The 23903-nt window shown below is 35.9% G+C and overlaps 1 protein-coding gene across 7 annotated transcripts in view; it reads left to right on the top strand.

Moving 5' to 3' along the window:
* Positions 1 to 23903, top strand: part of BABAM2 (BRISC and BRCA1 A complex member 2) — a 190485-nt gene that overhangs the window by 46658 nt on the left and 119924 nt on the right. For all 7 annotated transcript variants that reach the window (XR_010997523.1, XR_010997522.1, XR_010997521.1 and 4 more), the window contains exons 5-6: positions 9767 to 9961; positions 13844 to 13918. Coding sequence is in view for 3 of the 7 variants with exons in the window: in XM_068185526.1 (XP_068041627.1) it covers positions 9767 to 9961; positions 13844 to 13918 (270 nt within the window). In the remaining 4 variants the exon portion in view is untranslated. The remainder of the gene's footprint in view (positions 1 to 9766; positions 9962 to 13843; positions 13919 to 23903) is intronic.

Genomic DNA, 23903 nt, shown 5'->3' with positions numbered 1-23903 from the left:
TTTTTGTTAAAAATGGTGAAAAAAGTATTATCAGAAAAACTAGCAGAAAATTGAAGGATTCTGGCCCTTATGTATGGTGTTACTGTCAAAATACATTCTGCTTCCTTACAAGAATCCTATAAACAGTAAGAAATGGCATGTCTTGAAGGCAAAAGCTTGTTAGCTTTGTAGAAACACGTTTACTAGGCGCTTGGGTAGGGGTGGGGATTTTTTTGAAAGACTGATTCTAGGAGAGTCTTCCTGAATTGAGAATACATTTAAATTCTGTGTAGTATGCCCATTGAATTCACATTGATGTGCTATTATAATTCATTTTTCTGTAGAGAAGTTGGTCATTGCTTATAAATATTCAAGTAGAAAAAACTTTTAAATTAACTGGTTACAGAAGGACAGTTAGAAATGGTCATTCTGTCTAATAATGCAGTTTTGTATTTGATTTAATTCTGGCTTGTGAATTGTGTTATAATTTATAATTGCACTTTTCTCCAATGAAATTAGTTTAAGTTTGGTACCCTGAAGGTTCTTTCCTTCAGAAGATATTGTTGGGGCAAAGAAATAAACGTCTTTGCACTCAGGGTGATTTTCAAAAGATCTATTCATTTCCCCAAATGGAGGAGGGCTGAAGATACATTTTCTTTGCTTTTTACTGGTTTAAATTTCAACCTATATTTATTTCAAAACCTTTCTTTGTTTTACTCATTCTTTACATTCTTTTACATCTTTGTTTCCTTGCTATCTTCTATTTCAGTTCCTCAGGCATATCTGCTCTTTTTTAGAGATAACTACAAAAATATAATTCAAATTTAGTCAGCATCTTGAGTCTTTTGTTTGCAGTGTAAGTGTTTGTACAGTTTTACATGAACTCTGCCTTATGCCCATCTTCCCAGAGATGCAGCTTTTACTTTCATAAAGAAACCAAGAGAGTGTTTTCATGCTGGTTTTTTGAGAAGAAATAACTAACTTGCAATAATTTTTTGGTATGGTAGAGAAATAATTTTGATTTCTAATATCTCATTATTTACACAATGGTATTTTGTAAGTGTTTTCTTTAGGGACTGAATTTTCAAGGTCTTATAAACCCTCTTGTAGTACAGGTGTGAAAATAAAGATGGCAATGCTGCTGTCACAGCAGTGACATCCACTGTGCTATACATTGATTTTAATTTGTGGGATTTTGGAAGGGGAAAAATGGTTAGAAGAAAACAGTTCTGTATGTGCAGATAAATGCTCAAGGAATGTTAGTGGATGCTATCCAAAACATTAGCTTTAGAGGTTCTGCCTTTTTGCTGTAGCTAAAATTACTTGTGTTGACCAGAAAGGAAAAAACCACAAGAGCTGATAAGAGTGAAAGACTTGCTATTTGAAAGGGACTCTTGAGGTGAAGCATTAACAGTGGTCTGTTCTCTAGTCCACTGAGGGTCTGAGGAGTTTAGATCTGTTCACACTGCCATCAAGGCGTGGTGAGTCTTTAGGTAAAAGATGCATGTGCCTATGTCTTGTGGGGAATTTTTCTTGTCTTCATGCTTTGTTCCTTTTACTTGCCATGTCTAATTAAATATGTACACCTGGTAGTCAACTCCCAGGGGAAAAAAATGCAGTGTACTCACATGGAGAAACTAATGATTAGTGCATTGGATTCACTAACCCAGAATTTAATACATGCTGAAGGAGTTAAGAAATGCTCTCTTGGATCACATGAAGGTATCGTCTACTTTGAGAGAGGTGTGTTGAGAGGTCTGTAAAGAAACAAAACTTGCTCCAATTCCTTAGCAAAGTAGGACAAGAAATGCTTATGTGTGTCAAGTCTTCGGGAGATTAATTAGATAGTAGGCAGTTATAGCTTTTAAGGGTCTGATTATCTTCTAAGAGAGCTCTGTGGGAGAAACAGGCAGACTCTTTCAGGAAGCGTGCACAACATAAAAATGTTCTCCTGAGTTCAGCTTCACAGATTCTGGATTTCCTGAGTACCTTTAACTTACCAAGATCAGCTGTCTCTTCACTGCTCCTTCAGCAGGAAATAGAAAAAATTTGTTGTAACCTTTGAAAACTGAGTTTACTCCTTTTTTGGGTGAATGGTACTTGAGGGGCAGTTTTGCATTTATTCTATGTGAATGCAGAAGAGTGTTCTCCATTTGTCAGATTTGCTGGTATCTGTTATAGAGCTGCTTTGGGTATTGCATCATTTATGAAGAATCACACTGTGTAGCCAGTGGAAGAAAAAAGGTAAAATAATTTCATGCACGATATAAGATGCTCTTCTGAAAGCAGAATGAATTTCTTATTATGTTGTTTTCCTGCTCTGTATTCTCTTACTAATTCAAGGCCCTCAGGTATTTGGGATTTTGCCTAAGTGTTTATAAGGTATTCTAATTTCTGTATCCAGTTTTCATAGCCTCTTGCCAAAAATAAAATGAAAATAAATACTGACAATCCAAAGCTTTGCTTTGTGCAAACGTTTTTATCTGTTATTCATGGTAGCAGAGCACACAAGGTCTGTAAATTCTTCGGTTGTATTTGCAATGACAGAATTGTTCCAGAGTTGAACTGTTTCTATGAAATGGTAAGTTTTGATGTTTGCATGGGCCCAAAAATGATCACTTCAAGAAGATCACTCCAGAAAGTTGTTCCAGTGGTGCTTTGGGGGAGAGGGATATGAAGAACCTGTGAAAACAAGATGACAAGTAGATGGCATGTAGGTTTAGTGATTGATTTGAAGCTGCAGCCTGTAGGATGTTTAAGTGCTGGCTGCTAAGATACTGAAGCTTTTGAAGTTGTTACAACACTCCAGCCCTGCAAATACTGTGAAAAATATCTGTTGATAGAAAGATGTGAGCATATGGTAGATAATTATCCTGTGCCTTTTTCTGTGAGCAATTTCAGAGGTGGTGGCCTATGCAGAGAAGAGCAAAGCGGGGACTGCAACCAGATATGCCAGTTTCTAGGCTGGTGCTGTAACCACTGGACCAGTATCTCCTCTGTATTTATGTGGAAGATAAGTGCTAATATCACACTGTGTTCTTTCTCATTTTGGGTAAAAACTTATACTGGTACTGATTTTAAGCCACTGTAGGATGCAAGTTGTGTGCATGTGGTGTGCAGAGATAGAAACAAAATGCAAATCTGTACTTAACATTATTCTTTATGATAATTCTGGATGAAAGATTCTATAGAAATACATTACCACTGTTACAGACTTGGGAGGTTTTGTTTACTGACATTTTCTCATGAAAGTTAATTTCTTGCTTAGAAATATAGAAGTACACTAACTTCAAATAAGATCTTGCTGTTATTTCCTGTAGTATAGCCAGGAAAAACAGTTGCAATCTGTCTTCTTTAAAAACACATTCCTGGAAGATATTCTGGCAACCTGGGTATTTAAACACATTTCAAAGAAAAACAACTTCAAATCAATTAGAAATTGTTACTGTATTTAATTTCTGATAGTGTAGAATTATAGTTTGCTGCAGACATTGCTTAGAGTTATGAAATAAGCAATAACCTGGGAAGGAGCCTATGAATTATCAGCATTATGGAACATGAGGCCCATTGTACTGTGAAAAAAATGGGGAATAGGTAATCGTGGACACTGAGTAGTTTGCATACGTTCTTGATTAGCTTTTTTGGAAGGATAAGGGAAAGAATACAAAGCACAGAATGTTCCAGAACACAATTTAAATGTGGTTTCTTTGCCAGAAGTTGAATAGTATGGCATCTTTAGAAAGCTAAACTCTGCATGTCTTTGCTAATAGGGCTGAGAAGTTACTCTGTTGGGGGTTTTTCACTTGCCTCACCTGTAAGATCTCACTAGAACTGATAGTGTCAGGCTGCAAATTTTCATTGTCTCTATTGGAAATCCAGTTGGTGTCATTTAAATTAGTTACTGTTTAAATGGCTTAAATTGCACTCTGTGGGTGGCCTTATAACAGTTCTACTCTGCCTTTTATACCAACTTCAAGTAAATTCATTTTCTCAACTCTGGTCATGTCCGAATGTCAAAAAAACCTTTCCCTATCAAACTGTTCACTTACTATGCAGCCAACTTCTGTCAGCAGATAGGATCAGGAGCCAGGGAATTCACAAATTGAATGTGCAGCTGGGGTTATACTTCTTAGTGAAAATCAATGCTCCTTGGTGAGATAGTTTAACTTCATATCTGGCAGATTGTCAGAAGAGATCTCTTGTATCACTTGGATTTCTCTAATGCAGACATAGTTTGATGAACGCCTATGGTCTGTTAATCTGTGTATAATAATTGAATACTATTTTTCCATTCCTATTGCCACACAACATGAGCTAGAGGGCAAAACTCAGTGAATGTACATGCTATTGGGTAATAAGTTAAAGGTCTAGATAACTGTTTTCTTAAAGACCTTGTCCTGAAACCTTGTTCTATAATGAAAAAAGTCAGCCAGGAAATCTTCTGCTATGAAGGAGCATTTAATTTCTTTATGTTGAATTGGTTACTTATGGATAGGTAAATAGTTACTGGCCATCTTCTGTATGACAATAGCTACAGCTGTGTGGGCAGTGATGCTTCTGCAGTCTGGTCTCTGTCATATGGAAGTTCTCATTCCATTACTTTTTCTGCAGGCCATTTTGAATTTATTCCTGAAGATCATTTTTCATTTATTCCCTAACTGGAAAAATGTGGTTTACCCAGTTGTCACAGATGACATTAGCAGATTTTTGTGTCCACATGAATATACAGTCATCTTTGATGTATCTAAACCTGCTACTAAACCTTCTGTACTTCTTAAGATGAGGCAACAATTGATCTTTTTAGAAAATGAAAGTTACACAAGTTGCAGTATGGCAAAACAAACAAAAAAAAAGCTGAAATTAAAACCTGAAAGGTTGAAATTAAGATCTGATGCATGAAGTTGCTTGCATTGTTAGTGGAGATCATGAAGAGACATGCAAGCAGTGTCTAGACAGAAGAGAATTGTTTATTAGAGCTTTCATCTGTGTGCTCAGAAATGACAGGTAAGTTCTTCAATGATACACTGAAAAAACGATAACATTAATGATGGTCCTAACCAATCTGAGTTGTGCATGTAGGTCATCATATGAGGTCGGCATGAATGCAGAACTAGTTGCAGATGCAATTTGGGTTGATTCACACTGGTATATTGTTGTACAGTGGGTCACTTTCAGTCTAACTGGCTAACTGTTGAGTAACTTAGGGAGTTTGCACTGCAGAGTTCATTTAAAGATATCTATTGATAAACAAGGCAAGGGATTGTATAGACGTCTAGATTTCTTTATTTCAAATACATTAATGATTTTTCTGTTAAATTTTATTAACTCTCTGGAAAGCCTGCAGAAATCTCATTTCAAATTAGACAGGATTAATTGAGTGGAATATGTAACTTAGTCTGTCAATACCTCAGTCACTGTGATCATTTTTTTCTCTATAAAATCCATTTTATTCACAATTCAGAAGAAAAAAACCCAACTTTTCAGCATGTATGTGATTTTGGTAAAATGATAATGTATAGATTTGTGAGCAAGGCGGAAGATTTTGATACAAGCCACAGAAAGCAACAAGTCTTTTTCTATATACATAATTGTCTTGTTATTTCTGTATTCTTCTTGGCTTCAGTGATCTGTGTTCTCATTCACAGGATTTTTTTAAAGTTGTAACAACTAAACCTCATAGTCTTGAAGTTGCATCAGATTTTAATACTTATACAAGATGGGAGTTTTCAAGCAGAACTTGAAGCCATGAAACACAAACGCCAGAAACTCTGGTCTTCTAATGTTTTAGATCTTCTTAACTACAATCTCTTAAAAAGCTGGATTGATTCAGCTGGAATACAGCCTTCAGGCAAACAATCAGAAAATGAAGCATACAGGTTACTACTCTTTTTGCTCCAAGTTTAAGATTTTGATGATTTCCAAAGTCTAATAGTGAAAACAATACTGCATCACTAAATAAAATCTTATTTAGAAGGTCCTTTCCCTCTAAAGAAAAAGTTCATCTTGCTGCTGCAGGGACACTGCTCTCATCAACTAAAGGGACAAATTGTGTGTCCTCAGAAGAATCTCTATGGTGCTGAAATTGTAGCAATTTAGACACTCTAAAAGGATTAAACTTGGCAAATCAAATTCTGCCTCAGATTTCAACAATGTATTTTACAGGTAGTTGCTTACTTTATCTTTGATTTCAAAAACAGAAGGAAGATTAAAGAATGTGTTGTTTGAAACTGAGAACAATGTAGAATATACTTTGACATCCTGTTGAAATTGGATTGGAGTAAAGTTGTTTAAAAGTATTTTCAGGTGAATGAACCTAGTGCTTAAGGCAAATTAGTTACACTAAGATATGTAAAAAGAAATTTCAAACATTAACATGGCATTATATTTGGTAGTGTTTGTGTTAAAATTTATTACTTCAGATCTCGTGGAAAGTACAGCCCTTCTGCAAAGTTAACAAAATGGGTGGAAATGTAGTGGCCAAATGCTAAGTAACATGCACTACAATAATATAATTCTAAAGCTAAAAAAAGTTCTATATAAATCAGAACTTGTGTTTCAGAAAATTTGTGTAGCCCTTGAATGTTTCTTCTTTCATGAGTGAGAACCTATTATAATTCATCTATATCCTGAGTGGGTAGTTGAATTGTTCTTCAGGTGACTTGTTTTTTTAATCAGTTTGTACTCTGAAACTTGAGTTGCTGAATGAGAGGTGTTTAGTAAGGATCCTGCAGTCAAATCATTAATTCCTGTAGCTTTAAGGCAATACAGAATAAACACTGTTTAGATGCAATGTTCTTGAATTGTTTGAAAAGTGTGCTCCTTAAGCTCTGTACTGCACAAATGACAATGGATTTCCTCTTGCTCTTTTATTGTTCTGTAGTGTAATGTTATTTAAAAAACAAAAGGTTCAGTTGCATTTAGGTTAGTTATTAAAATACTGTTGGTCATTTCCTTTGACAGAACATTTCTATTGTGTTATACCAATGTCGTTAGGAGGAAAGGTTATTCCCACTTGTCTGGCTGATATCAATACATATTGGCATATTACATCCTCTGGCTTTCTGGAAATGTTTTATTTGAGCAGCAGCTTGGGAACAGGAAATTTAAGGTTATATGCAGTCTGCTTTCAGACTGCATGGTAGAAAATGTGTTTCCTAGAAGATGCTGTCTACCTGACAGATTTTCTCTAGTATTTTGTAGAATTGGATAAGCTTAAATAGGTTCAAGTTGCAAACAAATTTTTACCAGCTGTAGGTAGCAGACAAGGTAGAACAAGGTTTTCAGTCACTGTAGTATTTGAGGAACTTATATAAATTGCATTAATATATCACCAACTGACCAATTCCTCTGAAATGTAGTTTACATTTTTAGATATGGCAGTGATAATATTAAAATTTTGTAAGTGTTCCTACTGTCTGGAAGGGGGAGAAAACAGTACTTTTACATCAAGCCATGGTCAAATGTGAAGTCTGTGACACTGGAGTAACTTTTAAAGGCAGAGGTTCAAGAATAGCATTTTAGCCATGCAGAGCAGCCTTTTTGAAAAGAATCAGAGTATGCAGGAAAATTGGAATACAGTTCAATCCTGTAGCTGTTCATGCATGTAGAACACAGCAATACATACTTCCTATTGCTTTCACTGACAAATTAGACTGGTATGTTTCAAGTGATGGTGCTGAAAATGACAAATTCATTTTGGTATGATCTTAATATATATTAAGTGGTAAAAATGTATAAAGTTGTGGAAAGAGAAACACTTGAAATACTGAACCATCATAGACATATACTGAATTCTGTACAAAACTATTACATAGGGACATATCTAAATTCATCAGAAATAATAAAAGTTATAACCCTTTTTAATGGAAATAGCCATCTTAGTTAGAGATCAGGCTACAAGTAAATTTCATTGTAGACCTGAAGCTTGGTGCCTGGTGAGTAACTGATTAACCTTTCTATCTGCTTTTGCGGGGTGTCACAGGTATCAGAAGATAAAATTTATATACAAACTCATTTGTTTGTTTTCAGGCCAGAGCTGTGGAGTCTCACCTTGCTAAGATGCTGTTTCAGTTTGAGCTGTTTGTAAACCTCTTCATAAAGCTAAAACTAGCTGATGTTGGAAGGAGCCTTTTTAGATAGAGATAATTGGCGCAGCTGCCCTGCCTGGTTAGGATCAGATAGATCAAGCTGTCCAGGTCCTTGTCCAGTCAGGTTTTGAGTATCTCTAAGGACAGAGACTCAACAACTTCTCTGTGCAACTCATTCACTTGTGTTTATTACTTGTATTTATTAGTTTTGTTGTTACACAGAATATGAATTTGTTTATGAAATATCTGCAATTTACAGGAAGAAGTAGCATGGCATCTAACTACATTGAATACAAATATGGATAAGTAATTTTATGAAGCTACTGTATTATATCATCAGTTGTAAAATGCAGATGTCTGTGCTAGTTCTGAGTTTCTTAATGTTTACTGTACAATTCATACAATTTAAAATTCTGTTGCAGCTAGTTTATTGTTAAATGTCTGTGTAATATACAGCCTTCTAGAACCTTAATGGGCCCTCAAGAGACCTGGAAGGGGAGTTTTTATAACAACATGGAGTGGTGGGAGAAAGGGTAATGGCTTTAAATTGAAATAGGGTAAATTAAAATTAGATATAAGGAAGAAATTATTTACTGTGAGGGCGGTGAGGCACTGGAATAGGTTGCACAGGGAAGCTGTTGATACGCTGTCCTTGGAAGTGTTGAAGGCCAGGTTAGAAGGTGCTTTGAGCACCCTGATCTAGTGGAAGGTGTCCCTCCCCTGAACTACATGATCTTTGAGGACCATACCAACCCAAACCATTCCATGATTCTATGGCATGCAGATTGATTTTGCTTATACTCAAAGCTCACCAAAAGCGATATGATTGTGTTAACATGCTCTGAGGTTGTATCAAGAAAACAACTTGAAGATCCAAGTGCAAAGCATATGAGTGCCTAACTATTTTCAATCAGTGCTGTCTCATGTCTAACAGCATGGGCTACAGGTTGAGTCCCCCTTTGCCTTTCACGTAGGTCCTTTTTTGGTCAACTAGATGTAGGCATGTAACATTGGTCACATTAGGTATGGTTTGTAGCACCAAATACTTCCTGGATAAAATTTAACTGTGCACAGAAGACTGATCTAAGCCAATTATAGAAGTGGTAACATCGCTACTGTGCTACTGACACAGTTCTCTTAATTGTATTATCATTTTTATTTCTGTTAACTATTTCTTGAAATACAGTGAAACTGTAATAAAAGGTTCTGCCAGGCATATTAAAGAGACTTCTGTGTACAGATGACATTTGTGTTAAGGGGATGAGTCAAGGTAATTCAAGTGAAGAGGCAGTTAAGGTGAAATAAATCACAAGGTTGAGGCAAGAGAAGAGAACCCATTTGCGGTTGTACTTATCTAATCCTTGTGTGTTGCATATCAGTTTTAATTTAATTCAAACTTCCAGTTCTCAGATGAAACAGCATAATTTAGGAAAGAATAGAATGGTAATTTGGGCCTATATAAGCCTGGTAGTAGCCCTTTTATCAGTTTTATGGTAGGTCTCCTATTTGAAAATAAGCTTCTCCTGTTTCACCTGGCTTTCTTCCAAAGCATGGTAGAACCTTTGTATTTTAATATTGTGGTTTAGCTTTGTCACAAAACTTCCACGTGCCTATGTGCCTCTGGTATAAGTATGGAAGGGGGATTGCTTGTCTTTTACTGCTGTAAACAATTTTGGGTTTTGTTCTTTTCTAATCAACAGAATTTAGCTTCCTGGAATCCTTCAAACCCTGAATGCCTCCTGCTTGTTGTGAAAGAGCTTGTGCAGCAGTATCACCAATTTCAGTGCAGCCGATTACGGGAGAGCTCTCGCCTCATGTTTGAGTATCAGACTTTACTTGAAGAGCCCCATTATGGAGAAAACATGGAAATCTATGCTGGGAAAAAAAACAACTGGGTAAGTTCTTATTTCATCTAAAATGCTTTTAACAAATATAACTCTTGCTTCAGAAAACTGAAATTCTTCCTGTGGATCTCTACGCTTTCTGTTTCTGATGAAGAAAACTCCTATTTGACTTCAGCTCATTTTCTATACTCCCTGTTTGGGATGTTGCTGTATTCCAACCATTACATTGGTTGAACCAGATTTCCAGGTGTGAACTGGTTTTGAACCTGGTGTTCATTTGTCTGGTTTACAGGTGAAAACTTTGAAACTGTTGCAAAGCCTGTGCTGTGTTTACAGGCCACAGTACAACATAAATGTGGAAGTTCAAGTTAGCTTTGAAGATTTGAGAGGCAGAATGACAGTGTTAGTATGATAACCTGCCAGCTCACCAGCCTGCTTAGGGGTAGGATGTATTAGGGTGTGTTTCCACATTATGATTGAGTTTATTTAATTGGTAGCTGCAGCTGCCAGTATCTCTCTTGCACTTGTCTAAGCTGAGATGAGTTATTCTGGGAGAGGAGAGGAAAAACTAACCCAACTAATTTTCTGCAAGAGGTGGCAAGATGGGCTAGAGCAATAGCCATGCTTTCATATGACAGCATAAACTGGCTTATCTGTTTCCTGAAGTTATATCCCAGGTTCCCACATGGGAAATGTGCCATTTTGTATAGAAACACTCTGTGTATACTATCTCTAAGATGTGGCCATTGGCAATGTAGACATTTTGTTTACTGTGTAAATTGACTGTTTTTTAAAATCGATCTCTGCCACAGAGTAAGCTTTGCAAAAATCCATTTTTTTTTCTGCTGGTCATATTTTTTTCTTCGGAAGTTTGGAGTAAGATACGCCAGGAAATATCTAATGGTGTTTATGATGGACTTGTTGCCCTCTTGCTTTCAGAAATAGCATACTCTTAAGATAAAACTGAAACAGCTGCAGTCTGAAAATTGATGAAAATTCAGCACTCCTATTATCAAGGCCTAGAATTCAGCTTTATATCACTTCAATTATCCTTAAATTACAGGTGATTCAAGTACGTTTACTTTACAACTCACACATTCATCTGTTGTTTTTTTTTTCCTTAGGCAAGTCATCTGGGCTTTTTTTATTTGAACCCAGATTTAATTTTCTTCATCAAAGAAATTCAGATCTCTTTAATGTTTATAGATCAAAATATTTGATTGAAATTAACTTAATCACAGATGTTATTGTCCGTAGCTTGCATCCCAAACAACTTGCTATATCTCTAAATTTCATCAGACTAGTTTACTGAAGTGCAGAAGGCTTTCTGAACTGTACTGAAATTTTATCCAGTCTTTTCTTAGTCTTTGGTGACTGAATAAAGAATTTTTTGCTTTAATTTTAAATGCTGTTTTAATTTAAAACATTCCAATAAAATAAATTTTAAATACATTTTGAGTCAAATCTTTTTCATATAGCAGAGCTATAGATTTTTCCATAGCATGTGCTTTTTTCCAAGTCTTTATTCTCTGTCAAGAAGACTATTGACAGTTTTGAAGATTCTGTGAACTTGGTATATGTGACAGAGGCTTGTTTACTAGTGTCCTAAAACAAAACTGTGAAACAACCTTGTGTAGTTGTCTTTACTGTCCTTTACAACTGTTTTGTTAGTCTCAAGGATCAGCAAAATAGGACTGTTTTTCCAGAAGGCAGGAGGTAAATGGCCTTTTATCTTCTCTGCCTAGAAGTCATTGAAATTCATGTTACTGCTGTCTCTCAGGAATCAATAGTAGTTCAGCAGATTTAATCAAGTATAATATAATATAATATAATATAATATAATATAATATAATATAATATAATATAATATAATATAATATAATATAATATAATATAATATAATATAATATAATATAATATAATATAATCAAGTATGAGCCTTGCACAGTGTTATAAAAGCAATCATCTTAGGAGCATGAGTTAAAAATACTTTGAAGAGAATGACTGAATTCAGCACTCTGACCCAAAATGGAACAGAAATTTGCTCTTATACCTTTGTTCCACTGCCTCCAATTTCCTGAAGTGCAAGTCTCCAAGATATATGACAAATCAACAAACTGTTATCTAGCTTAGTGGCTTCTTGTTGGAGAAATACCAGCAGATGCAGGAGCCCATTAAATACCCAATTGCTCTCAGCTGTGGCCAGAAATTAATCTGTCTTGACCTGATGCTTGTATCCAGCTGGTTCAGGCAAGGGAGATGAGCACCACGGACAGGGGCTGCTCCCTGTCCAGCCAGAACGCCTTTGGAAGTATTAATTTGCAAAATAATCTTGATTGAATGATATGAAAGATCTAGACTTTTTGGAGCAGATGATGATCAGAGTAGCATTGATCAGAGGTCATTCATGTGTTCAGTGGCCACCGCAGTTCATCAGACTTGGTATTATACCAAAAATAATTTTCTGGATTTTATGGCAAATGTTGTATGGCATTTTTGAAAGTCCAGAGGAGAAGCACTATCTGTAATATCCATTTCAATCCAGATAAGAAGTGAGGACCTTGACCATCATCATGGCAGTCTCCATGTTATATATGTACAAGCAGCTGTTGATTTTTCTGCATACATCACTAATATAGCATCAGGAAGTTGGTACCTCTCCTCACAAGTGGTGTTATCGGGAAAGGTTTCAAAGGTGGACTTTAATGTACACTACCTTTTTGTTGCATAGTGTTTGTATGATCAATTTCCTTGAATATCTTGTGTGACTACCAGTGACAAATTTTAAGGGCAGTTCTTAGTTAGCTGGCATAAGGGTGAATTACAGCCCAACATCACACAAACTCTTTTGGCAAAGGATGTAACTTGAAAGGTGCCATTGGGAACATTTCCGTTCCATTCCGGATCTTGTTTTCTCTTGTTTAGTGACTTAAAGGTAAAATGAGTTATCTCTAGTTCATGCCTGGTAGATAGACCCAGAAATAGATTGGCACTGACAAATTGGTTAGCTTGTCTCAAATTATCCCACTTTTTGTAATAAATTGCATAAAATCAATGTTTAACACTTTTTTTACTGGTAATTCAACCTACCAAACAAATACATCTGCTATGTGGCTGCTATATTGAACTAAAAAAATAGAGATAACAAAAAATTAACATGGAGGAAATCAGGCAGGTATTTGTTTTTAAAAACCAGCTAACTTCATTGCTTTATAATCAGGTAGACAAAGTCTGGTTTTAAGGAAGTGTATGAAACAGAGAGGAAATCCTTTCCATTTCCTTCACATACCCTTTATACGTAAAAAAGAGCAATGTCTATGGGACACTTGGCAAATTTTCAGTAAACAGTTGTCTAGATGTTTAGAGTTCCATAATTCTGAAGACAAATTACTAAAAATCTTCTACTTGAACTCTTTTCCTCTAACTTTATTCAGAGGACACTTTTGATACGTGCTCACCTTTCAAAAAACAAATTCTCTTACATATATCTACAGTGTTCGTAAAGATGCCTCTGTTTTATCTATGTGTTCTTATCAATTTGTCAAGTTTTTAGCTTTGCTTTCAGGCTCTATGCAGTTCTCACCAGACCTTTGTCTGGAAATGAGTACAGCCAAGATATATCTATATTTAGGGTGTAACAAAATATAGTCTGATTTTTTGTCATGCACATTGTTTTATTCTGACTACTTTTTGCTGTTGACTTAGTGGCAATGAGGGTTAATGTTTTTTAAGGTGTTTTTTTATATGACACCTGTGAAATTTGTAATTTTTTTTTTCCCCTCCAGTACTTCTATTCAGCAATTTTATTTTAAATCTCATCCTTTCTCTTTGGTATGAGCTCTTACACACTTTTCTGGATAGTATTTAGTCTTCATAAAGTTTGTGGTTCTCCTTTAGCTACCAGGTCTCATTAATGTTACCTTTTTTCCACAGACTGGAGAATTCTCGGCTCGCTTCCTCTTGAAGTTGCCTGTCGATTTCAGCAATATTCCTACATACCTTCTCAAGGTAAAGTAACTGTTTATGGTGACAGTACTTGTGAGAGAGTATGAATTATTGCAATGACCTTAGTAATTATTTTGACTTTCCTGCCTTCCTGCTCTCCAAGAGCTTGAAAATTCACCATTTCTAAATCTGATTGGATTATGTTTTGGAAAGGTGATGTTGGACATGCTGTCGTTTTGTGTGCTACTTTAGTGGCATCTTTTATATGAGTCTGTGGAATTTCATGGCATGTCAGTGTTGGAATTTTTAATGAACAGTCTCAATTGTACCAATAATCTTGATAGTAGAAGCAGAAAAGCAAAACTAAATATACCATTTCTTAACAGGGAATGAAAGCAAATTCTGGTTACTTGAACTGAAAGCTTCAGTGATTACTTTGCTTCATTTTTCACAATGAACAGAAATTTGACCAGATACTTTTGAAAGTAGTACTATAGAGTATTCTTGCGAGTTGGGATGCAAAAGTGTTTATTTCTTTGCTAGGAGGAGAAATAAAAATTGCAAAAGCAATTTGTGACAAACTACCACCATGGAAGAATTTGAAATGAGTGGTTTTTACAGCACAGGGACAGTCTCTCTTTAAAGCAGCTACTGTAGAAGACCATGATAAGGTCAATGTTAGTAAATTTAGATAATGCAGTGAGAGATCTGGTTTTTCTGTCTATCATGACTGTCAGAATGAAGTGTCAGAAGTTCCACTGCAGACAAGATTTGAGTCAGTTGATGTTGCCGATACTCATCTTTCCTTTAAACCGTTTATCTGTCTTCTTTTAAATATTTGGAAAGAGGAACAGCTACTTAATCTTTAAAAACTAATGTGTTGAGATTAGATTGTCAGTGTGGATTCCATTAGCTCCTCTTCATCTTACTGTTAGAATTGTCTTCAACTACTGTTAAATCACAGTTGAAAGTGTGAGTCTTCAGTGTTTCACCAAATAAGATGTCTCAAGCTACAAACCATGAAAGTAAAGGCAGGCAAACTGTAATCTTGACTGAAATTTTTGGTTGCAGTTTGAGATTGGAACCCTATGATCTTTCTAGCTTCTGTAGATTTTCTGTTTGAGTAATGAGCTGCTTCTCGAAAGTATCCAGATACTTTCAGTAGCAGCTCTTTCTCCCAGCTGCTGTCTTCCACTGGCCTTTTTCTTCTCACTTGATGGGAATGTTTCTGATCAGAGGTAAGAGGGTTGGCTAAAGCCTTTTCTGGAAGGTTGGTGTTAAGCACAACACGGCAACAGTTCACCTAGACTGCAGGCTAGCTGTGATTTGCTTCTGAAAGACTCTGTGGAAGAAAGAAGACTGAGTGTATAATGTGAATTGTGCTGTCTGCTCCTGCCAGAACTCCCAAGTGCTGTATTTTTCAGGAACAATTTTAAATGAGTCAAAAATTTCAGGACAAGTGCAGAAGAAATATGTTCAATAGCTTCAGTTGCAGGGCTGTCTTCTACCTCTCTGTTCAGTTTCTGGGAAACCTTGCAGGTTAGAAGGTGGTGTATGACTTACATATGTGTCATCATGTAAGAACACCGTGATGGAATCTGCAGTTGTTTCTGAAGAGTAACATTTTAATGCATGACAGCATACTCCTCCCTACTGTGATTGCTAATCATTTTCATTAAACATCTTCTCTAAACAAGGTTTGTATACTGTGGGAAAATCATTAGTGCTCCACAAGGCTCCTCCTGGAGCTTTGTTCATCCTGAGTACTGAGTGATTCATTAGTCTGAAGGAAAGTGTGTGATTATTTTGCATGCATATGTAGTGTGAGGTGAAGAGACACACAGAGCAGGTAGCAGAATCAAAGTTTCCCAGTCTGCCTTTATTTTGATATTTCAGAAATCTTAATGTCTTAGCTTTGGGGTTCTAAAATTAATGTGTTTCTGTATGTTATAGCCTGGATTTTTACAGCAGCAGATCTTTCTTGATGAGCAATGTACTAGGGAAGTCCTCAGTTTTCTTGATCAGGCTTCTACAGTGCAAGCTGGCAAGTTAACTGTCTGTGGTAGGAAAGTGACATATAGTCTGGCTGAGTAGCCACAGGAGAAGAAATATTGCTTTATTCCAGAAGTATTTGTTGACAGTAGAAAAATGGCTTGATTTAGTCTCCAGCATGACTTATGACAAAGTGTGCTTTGTAGCAGGCAGGATCTTATACCCTTGCTGCCTTTAGCTTCCTGTATGTACTCAGAGCTAGATTAATGTCATCTCATGTGACTGCAACATAAACAATACAAAAGCAGGTAGAATCAGGACTACTCTGTTGTGATTTAAGTAATTGACTACTCCAAATTAGTAAAAGAGTTATTGAACAAAAAAGATATTTTTTTAAGCTGTCCATGTCTTTTTTTTTGGATGATACTCTTGACATAAATAGACCCTTAATGTACTGCAATAAAATAGTTTATTTCCATCATGACTGCTAGTTATGCTGGTTTCAATGCTACCTGATTGTGGTACAAGATTGATAGAGCGTTTATTGATGCAGTGGAAATAATTGTTAATATATTACTCTGAAAGGTGGAAGAGCAATAAGAGCAATCAGTAATTCAAGGCTGCTAGTGTATTAACAGCTTAATGTTTTACTGCAGAACTTAATGTGTTTGAATTGCATTCTAGTCTGTAGCCAAATAGTGTGCAGTAGCTTGTCTGTAACGATTTGCAAAGTTCAAACCTGTTGTGCTTTCTCTGACATCTTCTTTTTTATGTTTAATTAATACTACTTGTGTTAAAATCTGGTGAAATATTAAGGACCATTATTTTTGCGTAATCAATCACTCCTAGTATCCCAGTGATTTCTAATGCTTTTCTGAAGTTTTTGTTATTGTTAGTAGGTAATCACACTACAGGCGTGACAGTAAAACATTGTATCATAAGCCAGTACTCAGGTTTGAGGATGTAAGCTGTGAGATCAGTATGCAGTGTTACAAAATCTTTGGGGTTGTTGAGAATACACTCTGGAATCATAAGATACTATTCTGTCAACTTTGTACTGATTGTGGTGAGAGTACTTTTCCTATAAGGAATAAAAGTTTGGAGGTGTAGTATAAGTTGGATTGTTATGGACTGGAGAGGCAAATTTGCCAAATTATTTCAAAGGTATTTGTAGCACTAAATTTAAAATTGAGTTCAAGTGTGTGTACATTTCAAGTGAAAGAGATGAGTTTATTAAGAAGACTGAGGATAGTTAAAAGAGCAATGCAGAGTACACTGTTTCTTCCTTTGAATTCTAAAACTGTAGCAAAATTTCTTCAGTTATTCTAGTAAAATTTCTTCAGATTTTATTTAGTTGGAAACATAATACCCATTAAAATGCCTGCAGCAGATAGGTCTCTCTTCATAACTTCTCTTGCCATATTCCTTTACATTTGAAAGAAAAAACATCATTGTGTATCTTCTATGCTAAAGAGCTGTTCTAAAAGAAATGTTGGCTTACACTTAAAAAGCACATTCCTTATTTTTTCTTTTAGAAAGTTATACTTTAATACAAAGGTTTTTAATTGAATGTCGACCTTTGTATCCACTTTCAAATGGTTTTCTTATGCAAATCCATTTGATGTAAGTGAAAACTTTTTCTTGAAACAGCCACAGAATCAAGCTGATGGCTCAAACTACTGCAAAGTTTATTATGATAAATCTGTCATTAAGGTTCTCTTATTTGAAAAGAATGAGGCATTGACTCAGGAAAATCCTTGTATACTTTTCCTTTGCCTTTTTTTGCAGTTGGAATTTTAGTCAGCACGTTTGTTTCGAATTAAATTCTTTTCTGTTAGTTGCAGCATTTTTCATTTTCTCCACAGTATTTTATAAAGGGAAGTATTCACCATACATACTCATTTTGAGAGTCAGTCTCTAGTCTGCATTTCTGCCTCTTTACAGATACTGTGTATGCCACAGTAATAAAACAGGTAATAGACTCAACATCTAAAATAACTCTTTCAAATTTTCATAGAATTTTTTAGGTTAGAAAAGACTTCTAAGATCATGAAGTCAAACCATTATCCCAGCACTGCCAAGTCCACTATTAACCCCATGCCCATCCCTAAGTGCTCCATCTACACATCAAATGAACACTTATAGATATGGTGACTCCACCACTTCTCTGGGCAGCCAGTTCCTGTGCCTGATCACTCCTTCTGTGAAGAAATTTTTCCAGGTATCTAATCTAAACCTTCTCTGGTGCAACTTGAGGCCATTTCCTCTTCTCTCGTTACCTGGGAAAAGGGGCCGACCCCCACCTCATTACAACCTCTATTCAGGTGTTTGCAGAGAGAGATGAAGGTCCTCCTTTGTAGCAGTGTGTTTGTAGGGGTGGGGGGGACCCGGGGGGGCCCCCTAGGCTGTGAGTTCGCTGGTAGCAGCAGGCAGGCAAGGAGACTCCACACGGCTTCTGAGGGTGCTAATTAGATGAGGGTTTATTGGGGGTCCTACCCCAGGGAGGCAGCATGGTTTCTGAGGGAGGGAGGGGGAGAGAGGGGCTGAGCGGGCACCGGCCGAGAGAGCGTGCCTCTTCCCCCCGGCGCACTTAACAGGGAGATTCAAAGTGGGTGCAGAACAGATTGGGCCAATGGGATTACAGACACAGGATACTGCAGGGGAGGATCACAGGCTTGGAATAAACCATACATTTTCAAGGGGTGAGACAGAGCGTACCATTTAACTAAAATATAACACCACACTCCTTGAGTCTCAAATTCTATAGCCTAAGCAACCCCAGATGCCTTCTCCACTCATCACAAAACTTGTGCTCCAGACACTTCCCCAGCTCCATTGCTTTTCTCTAGACATGTTCCAACCCCTCAATGTCCTTGCAGTGAGAGGTCCAGAACTGGACACAGCGCTGGAGATATGGCCTCACCAGTGCTGAGTACAAGGCTACAGTCACTGCCCTGGTTCTGCTGGCCACACTATTGCTGATACAATCAGGATGCCATGGACCTTCTTGGCTACCTAGGTACATTCACTCTGTGTAGTTTTGTTTCTTTCTTGGTAGATTTTGTCAGCTAGGGGCACATATGCAATCATAATGACAAATCATTAAAAACCTCCAGCTCATTTATTTGCAAATTGTACTTGTTTATGTGACTGTAGCATGCTTGCACAGTATCAGTGAATTTCAGAGTGTGTTGCCTGTGATGCTGTTAAAAAACAAGACATTTAGGTATTTTTCTTCTTATTTCCATGGGGGTTTTTAATGTTTTGACTAAGTAAAATGTTCCCTGAATAACACCACCTTCTCGTATGTATCTTTTAAAGTACTCATTTCCTATGTGTATGTACCTGTTTGTTGTGCTCCAGTGCATAACTAGTATCAAGACTAATTTAGCTATGATACTGTGACCAGCAGCCTTTCAATGATTTGTCAGTATTGAAGCATAAAGGAAATGCACAACACAGACCTGTTTCTTTAGATGCTTTTTTTTTTTTTTTTTGTGATGACCATTGTATTTAGTGCATATCTTTTAGAGCTGAAATAAATAACAGATGTTGTCTAGACGCATTGCCAGGGGCCAAACAGTTGTGTGTAAGACTGTCAATGGAAGAGGTTTATACTCTAGTTCAATTTGAAAGTTAAGAACATATTTGTAGGTTTTTTTCCTTAGTCTGATTTCATCATTTGGAAGTCTCTTAAAAGACTTCACTGCAACTTTTGTTTACAAAGTAGACCAAATTCCCAGTACTGTGAAAAGACTGCTATACTTGTCTATGTTTGAGTAATTAACTTTAGCACAGAACAAACAAAAATATAATATGCAGGGTCAAATGAGATTTTTTTTTCCAGGCCAATTTCTTTACTGTTGTGCTTTAGTAGTTTGATTCCTTTGACAGCATTTAAGATTTGTGTTAAATTGCTGCCAATACCAAAACAGTTCTAATGCTGTTTAAAAAACATGAGCTAAATATTCCGAAAAAGAATAATTTTTTTTTCTTTTTTTTTTTTTTTCTTTTAAACTTCACTGATTTTGTTTGGAGCTAACTAAAACCTGATGTGTAGTGTGGTCACAACGGTGGCAAGAATTATGTGGAGTTCAGATCTGACTTAGTCTTTTTGCCCTAGACTATTTTAGTCTGTGCCAGGCAGCTACGTCTCAAAGGAGTGTAGATTGTTATGCAGCATATTCTATTTTACTACCTTCCAAAATATATTTATTTTGTTTTGGATGGAATGATGGACCTGCATATCATACGAAGCTTGTCAGGTCTGTGGTGCCTGATGTCATTTACCTCTTTTACCAATAGCAAAACTAGAAGTTTATAAAACTGACAGATAATCCTGAAATAATATGTAGTCCTCATAATTCACAATACTCCAACCATGCTTTACATAGAAATCTTTTAGGCTTATTTAGATTGATGTTAATATTATACTACTTAAACTTTGTGACAAAGGCACAAAGTTAACTTCCTGAATTTCATTCAATAAAGTATTCCTTATCTTGAGATGTATGCAAGCATTTGGAGCAAATAGTTTATATTTTAAAAGTAGATGACAGTATGATATTCACTAGATTGATTACTATACCAGCATTAACTTACTTAAACAGAATAATGGATCATCCAAGATTGTCTGGGCATCTGTTAATAAAGGCAAACTTTATAACATACAATTATAATGAGCCATTGAGATTTTAGATTAGAAATGGGTCTCTGCAAGTTAGTACTGGCAGTATTTGAAACAGTAGATTTTGAAGCAGCTGAAGACAGTAAATTGCATGATCTAGAGGCTGGGAAAATAAATGTAAGCTGTGTGTGCAAAAGACATTTACCAGTATAGATGTCATTGATGCTTGTCTCTTATAGAATCTTTATTTTAGCCTCTGCCCAGTAATCTGCAGTTTATTTTTGCTATCCATATTTTCCATTGAAAATAACTGCAAAGTACCAGTGAGGAAGTGCTCCTTTAGTGCGATATGTTGACCGTTGTCAGAATAGCAGCCTACTGCCAGAAGCAGGAAAAACTCCATGTGCTGAACCTTACATGTTGACTGAGGCCAACAATAACATGGGGAAGGAAAAAAAAAAGCCTTTGTGTCATGAAATGTTTCTGGTAGTTTAAACATTGTGGAATCAGAAAACTAGACTTTTTTTGGTGCTGAAATATTTTGAGTGTCTAGTTTTTCATTACAGCTTAAAAATCTGTCAGCCATAAATGTTTGGGGATTTTGTTTTGGTTTTTTATTTTGCAAGATGTTTCACTTGTCACTATAGGTAAAAGTGTATAAGATCTTTCATATTCCACTGTATTGTGCTTCTTGGCTGGTCATACCATTGTAGTCGTATTATTGACCCTCACAGGGTTTTTCAGAATAGGTCAGCTCTTGTTTTTTCACAGAATCTACTGATTCTGGTGTTGGAGAGCTAAGAGTAAAGTCATAACTGCTTTAGTTCAGTGAGGCTGCAGAAATACTTACACTATGATTTAATTAGTCATCCTTTCATGATATTGTTCTTAATATTTTCTGCCCACAAACCAAGGGAAGCAAAGCTGCATAAAAATGTACTTCATGATCAAAACGTGTTATATTTGAATTCTGGGGAAAAATAATTCCCTTCATTCTCACTAAATATATTAGTACAGCTTTTCCAGAGCAAGATGACTTCTTTGTAGCATCTAGTGACTAAAACCACATAAAATATATTAGTGTCAGGAGCACCTTAAGCTCCGTATGCTGAAAGCCAAAACCAATTTTTTTAAATCAGCATTTTTTTAATTTATTGGAAGATTTTGTTAATAAGATCTGTCAGCTGGAACAGCTCATTCTGCACAGCTGATGATTTTTATAGGTTATGATCTTAATATGAATCATAGTCTCCAACCAACTGTATTTCTGATTGCAGATCTTTTATTTTTAAGCAGTTTATTTTTATAATGCAAAAGTAAAGGAAAGGACCACCACATCTACTGATAAATCTTACAATATTCATCTTGATTTCTGTGAATTCTCCTCAAATTTGGTAGAACTATTAATTTGCTATTCAGATGTGACTAGAGATAGGGAGATTTTCATTAATTTTCTTTTAAAAAATTAAGAAAAATAAGTTTAAAAGAGCAGCTTTTGAAAGCCTTTTTTGCATCTGGTGGGAAAGTTTATAGTGTTGCGTGACTTGGTTCAGATTTACTGCCTTGTTAGGGCTTGTAATTTGTACTATTGCTTTACATTTGCATTTTATGCATTGCATAGGGAGAATGGAATTCAATAGCCATAAAAATAATTGCAGATTATTACATAATGATGGTGCTTGTTTTATCTGTCATGGTCCGCCCATAGTATGTAGAACAAGCAATGTACAGTGGTCTTAATCTGGGAAGTAGGTCTTGGAAATAGGTCTTGGAAATACATATTTTTAAAACTCTTGCATTCATTCTACACTGCTGTTTCTTATTGAAAGGAAAAAATATTCGCAAAGTTGTTGAGCATAGAATTTGAAGGTAGCAAATAATCTGTAAAACTCATGAACCAGCAAATCTAATCTGTATCTGCAAATACAGAAGTGCATAAAGCATGTTGGTAGGATTTTCTGCGGGATGTTTCCATGCTTCGCCCACAGCCCCTTTCTGGTACTGGGGTTCTTTCTAAGACTTCAGATCACGGCTTAAATCCTACAGCAGCTCATATATTGACATTTTAATGTAAATTTTGTTTATAAAAGTGCCAGTTGCTGTTACAAGGACTGGGTTGGTTTAATGTTCTGGGGTTCTTTTGTTCTGGCTTTCAGTTTACTAGACTATGTCTTCTTAAGAAAGAATAGTATTAACATGAATGTTCATCTGTATGGCGATTTCATATGATTTTTAGTCATGCTTGGTTTGAATGATGTGATTTGCATTGGTAACTTTTTTTTGGTTAAATATACAAAATCTTTTCATGACTGCTAGTTTTAAAAGGAAGTTTCATTTGTTTGGGTTTTTTTTAAATATATGTATGTAAAATAATCACGTAGTGGCATGTGTAACACTTCTCACTTTTACTTGGTTTCATGGGCTTAAAGGTTTAAGACAAAAATAAAAATAAAAAAATTAAAGCTTTAACATTCGATCAGTTACTCTCAGCAGTAAACATACTGAGGTTGACTGATCCATCATTTTTATTTTTGTCTAATTGATAGTGGCAATGTCATTAATCATAATACCATAAAACATAAAGTAAAAACAAAAAAATTGGATGTTCTGCTATTTTTCTTCCATATTACCAAAAAATGCACAGCATTTTGTCTACCAATTGCTAGCTAATAGTGTGCCATGTTCCTATAAAGCTTTTAATTTCTATAATAACTTCTGTTTAGGAAGGTAGTTGCTCATTTACAGAAGGTATATGTAGGCATTTTCTGTTTTAGAAGGAGACGTTGGATGGAGAAGGCTAAAGAAGTCTACCTTGTCCAGCTGCATCTCAGTGAGACAGTGAAAGAACAGCAAGTAAAACTTAGACTTCTCGACTCTCTGTTGCTGTTTTAAGAGTCTAAGTGTTCGTGCTAGAACTTGTATGTCTTTCATGTGCTGGGACCTGTAATCATTGCAAACAGCACATCCATGGGAGAGAAGGGGCAGAGGGAGGAGCATTATTTTGGCTTCATTGGGTGCAATTAGGTGCACTTCTTAGGCCTTAGCAGGTTACCAGTGCATCAACATTTGGGCAAAAAGATGTCCATTAATTAAATGTTGGTTTTGAGTTGTGTAATGAACTGTCTGGAGTACATATATAACACTTAAGTATATCCATATAATACCATTAGGAAGTCCTTCTTGTGAAGGAAAATAGGGAAATAGAGTTAAACTGGTAATGCTGTTCCATCTCTTGCCATATTTTGTCATTTTAATTACTTGCTTTTGTAGCTCTCTTAAGTAATAAACTATAATATATCTCTTAAGTAATAAACTGAAATATATATGCTTTTAATATATTGGGATGTGTTTATATATTTGGAGATATCAAATATTCTCTGTTTTACTGTAAAATCTTTTCTGGTGTAGAAAAATGTTAGACAAATATGA

This window comes from Anomalospiza imberbis, chromosome 3 (assembly GCF_031753505.1).
Source record: "Anomalospiza imberbis isolate Cuckoo-Finch-1a 21T00152 chromosome 3, ASM3175350v1, whole genome shotgun sequence".
Classification (NCBI taxonomy): Eukaryota; Metazoa; Chordata; class Aves; order Passeriformes; family Viduidae; genus Anomalospiza; species Anomalospiza imberbis.
The sequence above is the reverse complement of the archived record's forward strand: the minus strand, read 5'-3'. Positions and strand labels throughout refer to the sequence as shown.